The sequence below is a fragment of the Antechinus flavipes genome, chromosome 1, assembly GCF_016432865.1.
Source record: "Antechinus flavipes isolate AdamAnt ecotype Samford, QLD, Australia chromosome 1, AdamAnt_v2, whole genome shotgun sequence".
NCBI classification, from domain to species: Eukaryota; Metazoa; Chordata; class Mammalia; order Dasyuromorphia; family Dasyuridae; genus Antechinus; species Antechinus flavipes.
Genome location: NC_067398.1, coordinates 79,842,650 through 79,856,900, shown reverse-complemented (window position 1 = coordinate 79,856,900; position 14,251 = coordinate 79,842,650). Strand labels below are relative to the sequence as shown.

General features: G+C 36.9%; 1 protein-coding gene across 1 annotated transcript in view; it reads right to left on the bottom strand.

Moving 5' to 3' along the window:
- Nucleotides 1-449: 449 nt before the first annotated feature.
- The window catches only part of LOC127553843 (inter-alpha-trypsin inhibitor heavy chain H4-like), a 35,716-nt gene continuing 21,914 nt past the window's right edge, over nucleotides 450-14,251 (bottom strand). Inside the window, exons 12-20 of the mRNA XM_051984887.1 lie at nucleotides 6,772-6,911; nucleotides 6,314-6,468; nucleotides 6,038-6,091; nucleotides 4,754-4,813; nucleotides 3,276-3,473; nucleotides 2,533-2,713; nucleotides 2,068-2,219; nucleotides 1,264-1,354; nucleotides 450-699 (exon numbers count right to left, since the gene is read on the bottom strand). Of these exons, the coding sequence (XP_051840847.1) occupies nucleotides 612-699; nucleotides 1,264-1,354; nucleotides 2,068-2,219; nucleotides 2,533-2,713; nucleotides 3,276-3,473; nucleotides 4,754-4,813; nucleotides 6,038-6,091; nucleotides 6,314-6,468; nucleotides 6,772-6,911 (1,119 nt within the window). The 3' untranslated portion in view covers nucleotides 450-611. The remainder of the gene's footprint in view (nucleotides 700-1,263; nucleotides 1,355-2,067; nucleotides 2,220-2,532; nucleotides 2,714-3,275; nucleotides 3,474-4,753; nucleotides 4,814-6,037; nucleotides 6,092-6,313; nucleotides 6,469-6,771; nucleotides 6,912-14,251) is intronic.

Sequence of the window (14,251 nt, the reverse complement as noted above, 5' to 3'; positions counted from 1 at the left end):
AACAGAATTTATAGAAATTTAGGAAGATTGCAGAGAACTAGATTTTGGTTCACTAGAAGGAAGAACTTTACAATCAGAGCTCTTCCCAAATGGAATAAAATGCTTGGGAAGTAGTGAGTTCCCTGTCACTGGAGGTTTTTGTACAAGTACCAGAGACCACTTTTCAGAGTTATTGTAAAGGGGATTCTTATTCAAAATCAGGTTGGATTTGATGTCCTCAGAAGTCTATCTAACACAAAGATGATATGATCCTAAGGTTCTAAGGTTCTAGCCTTCTAAAGTTCTACAGATCTAAGCGTATCAGCCCAAACTGGTCAAAGACAGGTCCCTGAAGCAGGTGACCCTCCCTCCTCACCCAAGACTGACTCCACATTTCATTTCAGGATTCAGAGAACAGGAACACCTGCTGCCACCGGTTCCCAAGAAATGAGAGACATCACACAGAATGGTACCAACATGATCTCTGCTTTATAACATGTCACCACCCTTCATGCCTCTCCATTTGTCCCATACAGACAAATAGCAAAAGACTAGAGCAGCTTCTGACTGGTCTGGGATGCACCAGACATGGGGCACAGAAGAGGAAAGCAAGCTGGTCATTAATCTTCACCTTATAAGGGCAGCTCCAAAGACCAGCATGGGAATGTTGGCAGTGGGGTAGTACCTTTGCTTCTTCCTTGAAAATCTGTCACGGACTTTCTGTGAAATAAAGAGAAAAACAAAGAGAGAGTAAGACAGAGAAAGAGACACAAAAATAGAGACATACAGAGAAACAGATAGAGTTCATAGAAAAATCCTGTCAATTATTCAAGGGTTTTGTTTATTTTCTACTCATTTTTCATTTTCATTTAATCATATTTTTAAAAATTATGGTGTAGAATTATTCATTTTCTAAAATTTGTTTTTTCCCTAATTCTCTTTTCTTTTTTCCTATCTATTTCTATAGTTTGATTTTTTTCTATTACATGTGATTAGAATTAATTGTGGTTTTCAAAGATGCTCTATGCATCTTGTTATTTGGAATACTTGTGAGTTTGGGGCTGTTTAGGAGTTGCAAGAAACGCCTTTGTTGCCTCAGCTCCTCAGAAGTTACTTGGCCAAAGATGCCACCACTGCCTTGAGTGGCCAGATCTGTGCTTGGGCAAAAGATGCTCACATTTGAAGTTCACTATGAGAGTGTGGAAGGCAGGGATTGATGGTACAATACTCAGGTATCCTTTCTCCCAGTCTAGCCTGTACTCATAGTAGGCTGGCCCATGTTACCTGGTTACTGTATACTTCTTTCCTCTCATACTCAACTCCCATTTGTCTTCAGCTGTACTTGGATTCCACTGCAAGTCCTGGTAAAATTGACCTGAGAAACAAGAGGTCAGGAGGACATGTTAGAGAAAGAGTAGCTGTGGGACAGAGAAAGAGAATCAGAGACTAGGAGATACACACACACACATACACACACACACACACACACACACACACACACACACACAGAGAGAGCAAAAAAGAAACAACTGTACAGAGAGAGAATGATCAATCAGAATAGAAAGAGAAACATGAACACGGAAAGAAGAACAAGACAGAGCAAGAGGAGGGAAGAGAGACATGCACAGAAAGAAAGCTGAAAAAGAGATAAACAGAGATAGAGAATCCCAACTCCCATGAAGTAACATTTTAGTGTATTCTTGGATAAGAGTTTATTGTTTTATTGGTTTTTTCCCCTGAAATGTTCTGATAATTACTCAGATTTGTGCAAGGATTGTCCAAGGAGCAGATAATCAGAGGATGGAGTAATCAGATGGACAGGAGATGATCAGAACATAAAAACATAGAAAAGAATCAGAAAAGGGGAATGGAGGAAGAAGAGACTTATATGTTTTAAGTGAAATGAACAGAGGATAAATATTGGCGCCATCTGAGGGAATTCTCTGAAGGTTAGAGCAAGTGAAAAAGGACATTGTGGCCATAGGAAGAGGTATTCATAAGGCTGATGGTCAGAAAAAGGGATGTTCAAAAGTAGCATGGTCAAAGAAGTAAGTAATCAGGGAGCCACAGAGAACAGGGGCCACATACCCACAACTCCACTGGCTTGACTGGAGAAGTAATCTGGATTTCTCAGAATAAGCTGCAGTCCAAGTGCAGGAGGGTTCAAGGATACCAGGCCAATGGTGACTTTGTCTGAGTCACTGAGCAGCAGGAGGCCATTTTCCAAGGTCAACTTCAGCCTGTAGAGAAACCAAGCTCTAAGTAGGGAGACCCAGAGGGACAGCTCAAAGTCTGGACAGGAAATATCTGCCTCTTCTTGTGCAAGGGAAGCAGAAGTCCAAGTGAAGATACTCTATTCCTTTCCACAATATTAGAATTGACTCTTGTCTACAAACTCCCCAGGGACCTAAAGGTCCAGTACCTGTGGATACTGCCCATTTCACTGGTTCAAAGCTGACTGGTCCTGGTTCAAAAGCCCTTCCTGCTCCTGGGTCCCTAGGTTTTCCTGGGCATCAGATCCAGAACAAGAAATTGGCAGTCAGCCAGACTTACCCAGGCATGACCAAGTACAGTGTCCCTGTCCATTGATAAGAGGAGCTTTTCCCACCACTGCTGCGAGTCACCACGATGCTGTCCTGCGTCACACGCACCTTCACCTCAGGAATCTTATAGCTCACCTGGAGCCAGACAAACTTATCTGTGTTCCCCTCATATTTGCCAGTCACTTTAATGCCTGGAAACCCACAATATCAGAAGGATTGAGAGCAGCACTCAGGACAGCAACAAATCACCTCCTCTAAGAAACCCATTCTGATTAACCGGGGGACAGAGTACTCTTTGGGAAGTCTGCTGGGGATAAGTCTTCCCAACCCTGACTGATTTTCTCCCCTGCATTTCCTCAACCCTTCAGGCTTGGTCTACACTCATTGGTGTTTATTTGTATATGGCTTTGCAAAGGGCCACAGTCTTTTTCTGTGAGGATTCTGCTCCCCCTCTCTCCTCCAGAAGACCTGGAGCACGCTAAGGAGAGCAAGAGTTTCTCAAGTTAACCAGCCTTTCTTGATCTCCCTCATATACTCAATCCTATGCCTTAGTTATACGATGGAAGAGAGGAGGCAGCAGCCTCTGACTCAAAGAGCTCCTGGATTAAGGGAGACAGCTTAGGAACTGATTCCTAGTCTGTGGAAGACAGACTTCCCAACATAGAGCAAGTTGGTATAATCAAACGAAGGACACTGCAGAACACCAACAGGAAAAGATTGAGGGAATATAAACTGTGTATGATGGTCTCTCACCTTGAATGGGATCAGCGAGGATCTGAAGAGGAGCCTGAGATGACTCCCTGATAGTCACACACAGAGCCTCTGGAATACGGTTATTACTTTTTCTAGGCAGTGACAAGATGAAATGAGGCTGCCTTTCCATTGGACCAGGAGAGGAGAGAACTGAAGGATGTGATTTATCCAGATCGGTTTTATAAAAACTTTTAAGAGCTGAAGAGTAAAAAACAGTAATACTTTAACATGATACAATTTTTTCCTCACAACAACTCTGATCTGGGTCTATTTTAAAAGATATTTTCCTACTCTGTTTATTATAAAAAATAACATTTCCTTTGTTACAAATCACCTTATTATAATAATCAAAAGGTTATTTATACAAAGTATCTGTTTTTATATAGAGTTTACAAGTAAAGCATTTACTTTACAAAAAAAGGAGAGGAGTGTGTGTGTGTGTGTGTGTGTGTATGTGTATGTGTGTGTAACAGTGAACAGATGGACAAGGGCTGACCAAATGTTGATCCTTGCAAAGCAGCATTATACCAAAGTTGATGAACAAGAAATAGCAACTGACTTTAAAACAGTGATAAAGATTAAAGGTCAAGAAAATGAAAAATAAATCCACAAAAGATAAATATCTGAAAGCCGCCCCAAATCCTTCATTTGCAAATAAGGCTAGTACAGCTTATGCTTCTTGATATTCTTTTTATGAAATATATTTCCATTTTTCCTAATAATACAAACTATTTAACCATGTTACAATGGATTTAAGAGCCAACTTTCATTGTTTTCTTTTGTTTTCAATATGCATTTCTTATTAGAATGCCAAAATTAAAACTTTTTATTTTTTAAATCACAACCAATCTTTGGACTAAAATGAAGCATGGACAGTTAAGTAAATGTGTACTGTTTAATTCTTTGGTATCTTCATGAAAACAATTATGATGTAAAAATGTCAAGAATATAATCTACTTTGCCAACAATTAAGTCTGGACACTTGACAAAACATTTTTGTTTATGCTACATTTGACGCAAAAAGAAATAATTTATTGCTTAATAGAAGACTAGACAAAACTTGTACTTATTTAATTATTTCCTCCCATGCCAAATGAATAACAGACTAAGAATGTTTGAACTATCTATTTTGTTGAGGGCACTGAAAGCGATCATTTACTTTAAGTTACTTGGCTTAACACAAGAATTCCTCAGCTTCCCTCCAGTTCTAAATGTAGTTTAAATACATCATATCCATTTTACAGATGAAGAAAGTGAGACTCAGATAGACTGAATGACTGAACCAAAGTAACACAACTTTCTTCTTATAAGAAACACAACTTTCTTCTTCTTTTCCCAGCAAAAGGGTCTGAAAATATATAATAATGCTTCTTGATGTTCAATTGGCATTGAAGAGAGTCTTACATAATAGTTGGGACATGAAGTCTGACTGAAAGGTAGGCAGCAAGGGCTAATGTGAATGTCTTGGGGTGTCTTACTTTTAAAGTGAGATGCTGGCCTTAACCTCAAGGATAACTTGTTCCTGGTGATCTTTGAATCTGGAAGGAGAAAGATGACAGGGATAAGGGAAGAAGGCTACCACAAGGTAAGGCAGCCAGATCTATTCTGATGCCCCATAGAAAGGATCAAGAGAGAAGGGACCTTTTCCACTGAGGCCCTTCTCCAAAAGAAGGACGCCAGGATTCTATAATGGCTCACCCACTGGACAAGAATTCTTCGCCAGAGCTTAGACTCCAGGGGAAGGATGATGGCCTGGCTAGCTCCACCTCCCATCCCCTGTACAGAAGTAGCTATAAAATCTTTAAAACATTTCCCCAGAGAAGTCAACTTTGATCTTCTTTACCACAATGCCCTCACTGAACCTGGGCAACCCAGATGAAACTAACACAATTTTTAGATTTTTTTTCCCTAACTGCAGGACTTGTGATATTTCTCAACCTAACAATCAGAATCTTATTCATTTTTGATCAAGTCCCTCTTTCTGCCAATAACTCACTGTGTAACCTTAGCTTCCTCATGTATAAAGCTTGTAGAAATGGCCTGGAAGGGTCCCATGAGCCCCCAAATCTTAAATGATTTGGAAAAAGGTGGATGAAGAACCTCACATAGACCCCAGTAAGGGCCAAATCAGGACATGTAAGCTGAGAAAAGAAAGAAGGGAAAGGAATAAACATAGTAGTGCCTACTATGTCTAGGCTTCATGCCAAGAACTTTGCAAATACCTCATTTTATCTTCACAACAACCCTAAGAGGTAGTTATTTTTATTCCCATTTTACAGATAAGAAAACTAAGGCAAACAGGTGAAGTGACTAGCCCAAGAATAAACAGCTGGTAAATGTCTGAGGCTGGATTTGAAGTCAGATCTTCCTAATTCTGAGCCCAGCACTCCATAAACTGGGCCATCTAGCTACCATTAAGTAATGGACATGGGTTCCATAGGACTATTCACAATATCTTGACTACATCCCTTTCTTACCAATAACATAGAATAAGATCTAAATCACTGGAAATGTGTGAGATAGTCATCTACAGGGATTCTGCTAAGGGGGATTCTAGATATAGTTTGAGCATGAATTAAGGTCCAGTGCCTTCGAAACCAGGGTTTAATCTGGGACTTGAGTTGGGGGGAACAAACTGGCCCACACAATAACTAATCCTTATTCTGTGACTTTATTCACTCTAAGCTCCAACTACTAGGCTAACTCCAATCAAACAGCCACATGTATCCCTTGGTCCCTGTTCCAGGAAATCTAATCTTTACCTTGAGATATCCGTGCACTTAGGGGAAATAATGGAAATGAAGGCAACAGATTATCTAGGAAAAAAAAAAGGAGAAGTTGGCTCCCAGGTTCTCCGTGATTCTGCCTCAAAGCCCCTAATGTGGCCAAGTTCAAAGAGAAACAGAGCACTGGAACCCTCAGAGTGGGCAGGAGAGATACCTGTGCAATGAAGGTTGAAGGATCTAGAAAAATCTGGTTCGGGGAATGCCCCTGATCTCCAGGAAACCCCCCCTCTTACCTACCTACCTACTGCTTACCTGCTTCCACTGGCTTTGAAACCACCTGGGCTTTATCCTGATCCTCTGGTTTGGTGACCACCATAGATGTGAGTGGAGTGACAAAGTTGAATTTGAGAGACAGGTTCAAAGCTCGAGCTTCCAGATTGTTCTGCTTATCACCTGAGGCTGAAATACTGCAAGGCAAGGCCATTAATGCTGGCCTCTTTCCCTCTTGCCAATCATTCTTTCTGTTCCTTCTGGCCCTAAGGGGCTTATCACTCTAGCATCCACTGCTTTGGAAATGAGGAAGTGGGCTTCTTTCCCCCTTATATGATATAACACCCCCAGATTCACTCTCTGCCCCCCAGCCAGATCGAAAGAGAGCCCAGAGCACCTCTCACTTAGGGGTGTCAGTGACCCAGATGAGGTGCAGAGAGTCTCAATGCTTTCCCTAAGGTTATATGGATCTTAGGGTCCATGGACAAGGGGTCACTCACGCTTTCTCCAGTAGCTGCTGGATGGTCAAATATGCCCACAGGCGCTCCATGAAGTTATGGAAAATGTACTTTGGGCTTTGGAAGACTTTCTCCTTGTCTGCAACATTTACTTCTGTTTGGAAGGTGAAGTTCTGGGTGCGCTGAATAGTGGGAAAATGGGAGGTGAAGCCAAGCATTTGCCTGGGACTCTGCTCAGGTCCGCAAGACCCTTCTCCCTTCCTCCAAGCTGGACAGAACAGCATCAAACTACCTGAACCCAAGGCTACCTCCCAGGCCTTTGCTGGCTATTTGTAGACTCTAATAACTTAATTTCGCCATTTTAGGTTGTCAAAAAATGAAAAGGTATTTTATACATCTATACATTCTATTTTATACATCCATAGACCAATAGAGTTTAAGGACTTTAGAATTTCAAAGGAATTTAGAAGTAAGCTATACTGGGATCTTCATTTTACAGATGAAGAAGATGAGGTCCAGAAAAGTTAAATGATTTGCCCAAATTCACAAAGGGTAAGTAACAGAGCTAGGATTCTTTTCCCATTAGAGCAAATTAACATTTCCACTCAGCAGAAGCAGATTAATCTCTTTTTCCTGTGATAGCCTTCTTATATTTGATGGCAATTAAGCCTTTTTCTCCAGGTCAAACACCTCCAGTTCCTTTGATCCAAAAATATCTGCTAGGTCTATATCTTAAGGAGCTCAAAGAAAAAAGTAAAAAGAGTTCTTTGTATAAAACAATTTTTCTTTTACTCTTTTTGTAGTAGCTAAGAACTGAAAATTGAGAGGATGCCTATCAATTGTGGAATGGCTAAACAAGTTGTGGTAGATGATTATAATGGATTATTATTATGCTGAAGGAAATGACAAGCAGGATGACTTCAGAAAACTCTGGAAAGATTTACACGAACTGATGCATAGTGAAGTGAACAGAACACAGTAATAGCAATATGTCTGATGAAGAACTATGAATGACTTAGGCATTCTCAGCAATACAATGATCTGAGACAACACCAAAAGACTAATGATGAAGCATACTATCTGCTTTCATAGAAAGAATTGGTATTGTTTGAATACAGATTGAAGCATGCTATTTTCCACTTTTCTTTCTTTCATTTTTTTCCTTTTATTTGAATTTTCTTGTTCAAAATGACTAATATGGAAATGTTGTACATAATTGTATATATAACCTATAGCTAATTGCTTGCTGTTTTAGGAAGAGGGGAGGAAAGGAAGGATAGAGAAAGGAAAGGATAGAATTTGGAACTCAAAAATTTAAATAAAAATGTTTTTTAAAAAACTCTAACCCCAAACATCCCTAGTTCCTTAAAAATAGTTTATACCTTGCACAATCTCAATGTCTTTTTCCTTAATAATTAGAGAGAAAGAAGATAAAAGGAAAAATTTCTCCTGATCATGCCTATGCATTGATATATATATATATATATATATACATACATACATACACACATATCCTATTATTTTATTACACACAGGGGAGCCAACCCACCTTATAAAATACTATCCCTGCCAGTAAAATTTGAAGAAATGAGTCCCAACATTTATACTGTCTCAGAGAATCTTCAATTCCAACTCTGAGAACAAAAACCTGTGCCCAAAACTCAAAACAAAGTAAGTACCTAATGAATAAATAATGGCATGGGAATACAAAGGAATATTATGGTGCTGTAGGAAATATGTTAAGGGATGGTTCCAGAGAAACCTTGGAAAACTTTCATTAATTGAAACAATAACTTGAGCAAAGTCACAACACATAAAATAAATCCACACAAATCATCAGCATTGCCAATAAAACAAAACAGCAAAAGGTAGGAAGAGAAATTCCATTTAAAATGACTGCAGAAAGTATAAGAATCTTAGGAGTCTACCTACCTAAATACACACGAGAACTACATAAATACAACTACTAACTACTGTTTATAGAAATAAAGGTGGATTTAAATAATTGGGTAAATATTAATTGCTCATGGGTAGGATAAGTCAATATATTACAAATGACAATGCTATCTAAATCAATTTACCTTTTCAATTCCATATCAAAATACCAAGGGATTATTTTATAGAACTAGAAAAGTATGATGAAATTCATATGTATAAATAAGCAGGAATAAAGAGTGCCTAGCAATAGAGACATCAAACTATATTTTAAAGCAGTAATTTTCAAGACAATTTATACTAGTTAAAAATAGTTTGATCAGTGGAAGAGATTAAATGTACAACATCCAGAAGCAAACTAGCAGCCCAATGTTTGTTACATCTAAAGAACCCAGACCCTGGGCTAAGCATTCACTATTTGAGAAAGAAAGGAAAGAAGGAAGGAAGGAAAAAAGGAAATGAGAGAGGGAGGGAAGAAGGAGGAGGAAAGGAGAGAAGGAAGAAGAAGGAGGAAAGGAGAGAAGGAAGAAGAAGGAGGAAAGGAGGGAGGGAGAGAAAAAGGAAAGGTGAAAAATCTATTGGGGAAAATGGACAGCAGTCTGGCAGAAAATGGGTTTAGATCAACACTTCACTTCTTTACCAAGATAGCTATAAATGGAAACATGATCTAAATATAAAAGATCACATAATAAAGAAATTAAAAAAACAAGTGAACCCTAACCTGTCAAATCTATAGAGAAATGAAGTTTGTGACTAAATGAGGTTGAGGAAGGATTGCAGTTAATAAAATAGAAAACTTTGTTACATAAAATTGAAAACTTTTTACACAAACAAATCCAAGTCAACTACAAAAAGCAGAAAAACAATTAATTGGGGGACAATCTTTGCAACAAGTTTCTCTAATTGAGGTCTCATTTCCAAAGATAGAAGGAGCTAATTCTTATAAAGATAAAAGCCATTTCCCAACTGATAATTGGTCATAGAATATGAATGCACAGTTATCAAGGAAAGAAACTCAGGGTCTCCATTTTCACCCGAGAAAAATATCACAAATCACTACCAAGTAGAGAAATGTAAATTAAAACAATAAAGTTTCACCTCATATTTATTAGGCTGGCAAACATAATGATGGGGGGAAAAAGAAAATCGAAAACATTGGAGGAGCTATGGAGAGAAAGGCACAATGATGTACATTGGTAGATTCTAGAGGACTCAGGATGAAGCATAACATCAACTTTCTAACAGAGATGATAGACTCAAGGTGTATAATAAGACATACATCTTTGAATGCAAAGATGTTGTGTTCTTTTTGTTTTGTTTTGTTTTATACTATAAGCCTTTTTTTCTTTTATTTTTTTTTTTCATTGAGGCTGGAAGTAGACTGAAGGTAGAGAAAGAGGGAAGGCTATGGTTAAGGTTAACAAAAAAAAAAAAAGAGAAAAAAGACAAAACAACTTTATCTCAAATTAAACTCTGGAGTGTCAGAACCAACAAAATCAGAGTGAGATATTCTTCCAGTCTAAGGTAACTCAGGGTGTTAAAAGAGAGATCTGTGATGTGAGGGAAAAGTAGGAGTCTTCTGGACCCCCGTGGATGAAAAATCAATGGTGGGACTAAATACTCTTGATCAAAGCAGCAGCAGCTTCAGGAGCTCTCAATCTAGAGACAAAGTTAGTTCTGAAAACAATGTGAAAAAGCCTGCTAGGAATAAAGCCTAATATCATGCTAGTAATCAAGCCTAATATAAAGCTCTAAATCAAGAAATGTGGTGGGAAAATGAGCAAACAACAAGAAGAACCTGACCAAAAACAATCACTATGGTGACAGAGAAGATCAAGAAACAAACTCAAAAGAAATGAAGTCAAAACAGCTGCAAGCAAAGCCTCAGAGGAAAAAATAGTGAACTGGACATAAGCCAAAACAAGAATTCCTGGAAGAGCTAAAAAATGATTTTCAAAATCAAATAAAAGGGGTAGAAAAAAATTAGATTAATTAATGAAAGCAAAACAAGAAAATTATGAAAAAATAGTTAATAGAGTTATAAAAATATTAAAGAAAATACTTTAAAAAATAGAACTGGCCAAATGAATAAGAAGGTACAAAAGCTAACTTATATATATATATTTCTTAAAAATTAGAATTTGGCAAATGGAAAATAATGGCTATATGAGATAATAAAAAACAATAAAATGAAGTCAAAAGAATGAAAAAAAATAGAAGAAAATGTGAAATGTCTCAATATAAAAACAACTGACCTGGAAACTAAATCAAGGAGAGACTATTAAAAACATTTTTTTAAGACTACTTGAAAGCCATGATCAAAAAAGGAGCCTAAACATTATATTTCAAAAAGTTATCAAGGAAAACTGCCCTGTTAAACTCAAACTAGAGAATAAAATAGAAAATGAAAGAATCCACTGTTTACCATCCAAAAGAAATACCAAATAAAAACTCCCAGGAATATAATAGGGAAATACTAGAACATTCAGGTTAAAGAGAAAATATTTCAAGAAGTCATAAAAAAGAAATTCAAATACTATGAAGCCACAATCAGAATCATGCAAGATTTAGCAACTGTCCACATTAAAGGAGTAGAGAGCTTAGAATATTTCCAGAAGACAAAAGAGCTGGGATTATAATGAAGAATAATCCACCCAGAAAAACATGAAATCGAGAGTTTTCAAGGATTCCTGATGAAAAGACCAGAGGTGAATAGAAATTTTGACTTTGAAATACAAAACTCAAAAGTAGCACAAAAAAAGTAAACATAAAAGAGAAATCTTAAGAAGCTAGATAAGGTTAAACTGTTACTTTTCTGTATGGGGAGAGGATACATGTATCTTCTAAGAACTTTATCATTATTAAGGAAGTTAGAAAGAGCTTACAAAGAGGGTATGGGAATGAGTCAATTATGTTGGGCTGATGTTCTAAAAAGAAAAAAAAAAAGGTGGATAGGAAAGGATTGATTACCTGGGAGAAAGGGGAAGGAAAAGGAAAAAATAGAAGAAAGTATTGCATATAAAAAAGGTATACAAATAAAAGCAAGGGAAAATGGTGAGGTGGGGATAGGCAATGCTTGAATTTCACAACTAAGTTGGTTCAAAGAGAGAATACATATATACATATATACATATATACATATATATATATATATATATCTGTGTGTGTGTGTGTATGCATATAAGTATATACACATATATAATCAATGGTAATAGAAATCTATCTTATCTAACTGGGAAATAGGGAAAGAGACTAAGAAAAAGGGGTGAACAAAGAGATATTAAAAAAGGGAAAGGTGCCTGTATGTGCAAAAATGTTTGTGGCAGCCCTTTTCACAGTGGCTAAAAACTGGAAATTGAAGGGATGCCACCAATTGGAGAATGGCTGGGTAAATTGTGGCATATGAATATTATGGAATATTATTGTTCTGTAAGAAATGACCAACAGGAAGACTTCAGAAAGGCCTGGAGAGACTTACATGAACTGATGCTGAGTGAAATGAGCAGAACCAAGAGATCATTATACACTTCAATAACAATACTATATGATGATCATTTCTGATGGACGTGCTCTCTTCAACAATGAGAGGATCCAGATTAGTTCCAATTGAACTGTAATGAACAGAACCAACTATACCCAGAGAAAGAACACTGGGAAATAAGTACGAACCACAACATAACATTCCTACTCTTTCTGTTATTGTTTGCTTGCATTTTTGTTTTTTCTTCTCAGGTCATTTTTACCTTTTTTCTAAATCTGATCTTCCTTGTGCAACAAGATAATGGCATAAATATGTATACGTATATTGCATTTAACATATACTTTAATATATTTAACATGTATGGGAGGGAAGGAGGGGAAAAGTTGAAACAGAAGTTTTTGCAAGGGTCAATGTTGAAAAATTACACATGCATATGTTTTGTATATAAAAAGGTATAATAAAAATTAAAAAAAAAGAAAAGAAAAGAAAAGAGGGTGGAGATAAAAGGGAAGACACAGATAAAAGAAAACAGTAGCCAGAAGCAAAACAGACTTTAGAGGAGGGACATAATAAGGATACAAAGAAGGATAAACAGAAGAAAGTAGATTGACGGGAAATACACAGTAATCATAACTACGAATATGAATTAAATGAAGTCACCCATAAACCAAGTGCATAACAGAGTGGATTAGAAACTAGAATACACAATATGCAACAGAGAGAACAACACAGTGAACATAAGGGTCTGGAAGAGCAATCATGATCAGACAAAAAAAAAAAAAGCAAAACAAAATCTAATTAAGACCAAGATAGCACCATCCCTGCCACTGCTGACACTGTTTAAGTTTCTCTCTGGGCCCAGCTCCTTTGCTGCACTTTTGTTAGCTCAACATTTTATACTCAGGACTGCCAAAATGATAAACTAGGTAGTAGAAAATTTTACTAACTTTAGGTACTACTGCAGGCCTGTGGGCCCTTCTCCTACAATAACAAGATATTTTGGAGTATGAAAGAAGAAAAATTATTTGAAATTGCTACTTTCTAATTGTGATGTCAACCAATTTGTCGGTCCATTGAATAAGATGTCAGAAAATAACTTCTCTTAAGATTTCTGTATGGTATCACAAAATGTACGAATAAAAACTCATCAAAAAAAGGATATCTGCCCATTTTTCATCTTATATACATCCTATTAACTTATAGAAAAATCATGTTGAAGATAGTATTTAAGGGATGAGAAGGATCCTATATACATTTGAAGGGCATTAACATAGATAAGCAAATTAAGAGTTTCAGTAAAAATTAAAAATAAAAACAATGCCTGAAATTGAACACTGGTATTTAATATCTTAAGACATTTATCCTCTATCATCAAATACAACAGTGCCATGATTGTGGTAATTCAGAAAGTGTGGTAGCAATTTTCTTTTAACTGACAGTTTCAATATAATTCTGCCAAGCTGCTATTTTTTCCTTACTGAAGTTTTATTTTAAATTCAGAATGTTAATTATTTAACAGTTTAGCAAATTGGGGAGAAATGCTTCTAGTAAAATAGAAGAATATACCTCCCTCTTTATTTTCTTCTAGGATAGTCATTTAGGATTAGAAACACAAAGGAATATCCATGATCTACTCTTTGGAAGTTTAGTGATTTATCTTTGAACTCCTGTTCTTTCTTTACTATCAGGTGATAGTAGAGACTAATGTCATCTCTGAGCCCTTTGGGAAGGTCTGTTTTATAGAGTATGATTTTTAGGACTGAAGGGATACATGATTAAGAGAGAGAAATGATTAAAATGATCCCTGCCCTCCAGGAATTTACAATCCACCAAGGGAGGTAAGGCTTGCCTAAATAATCATGATACCAAATAAAATGTAAAATTTCCTGGGAAATACTCTGAGAAGTCACAAGGAAGAAGAGTATAAAGAGAAAAGAAGGCCCACCTGCTTACCATTGAACATAGACCAACCTTGGTTTGTCTTGAGGATTCTTGCAGGTAAATTAAAAATTCTACCTGTTCTTTTATTTATTTTGATCTGAAAGAATTAGTTTTAGTGAGCATTAGATTATACCTTCCTTAAATGTTATTTCTAAACTAATGTGA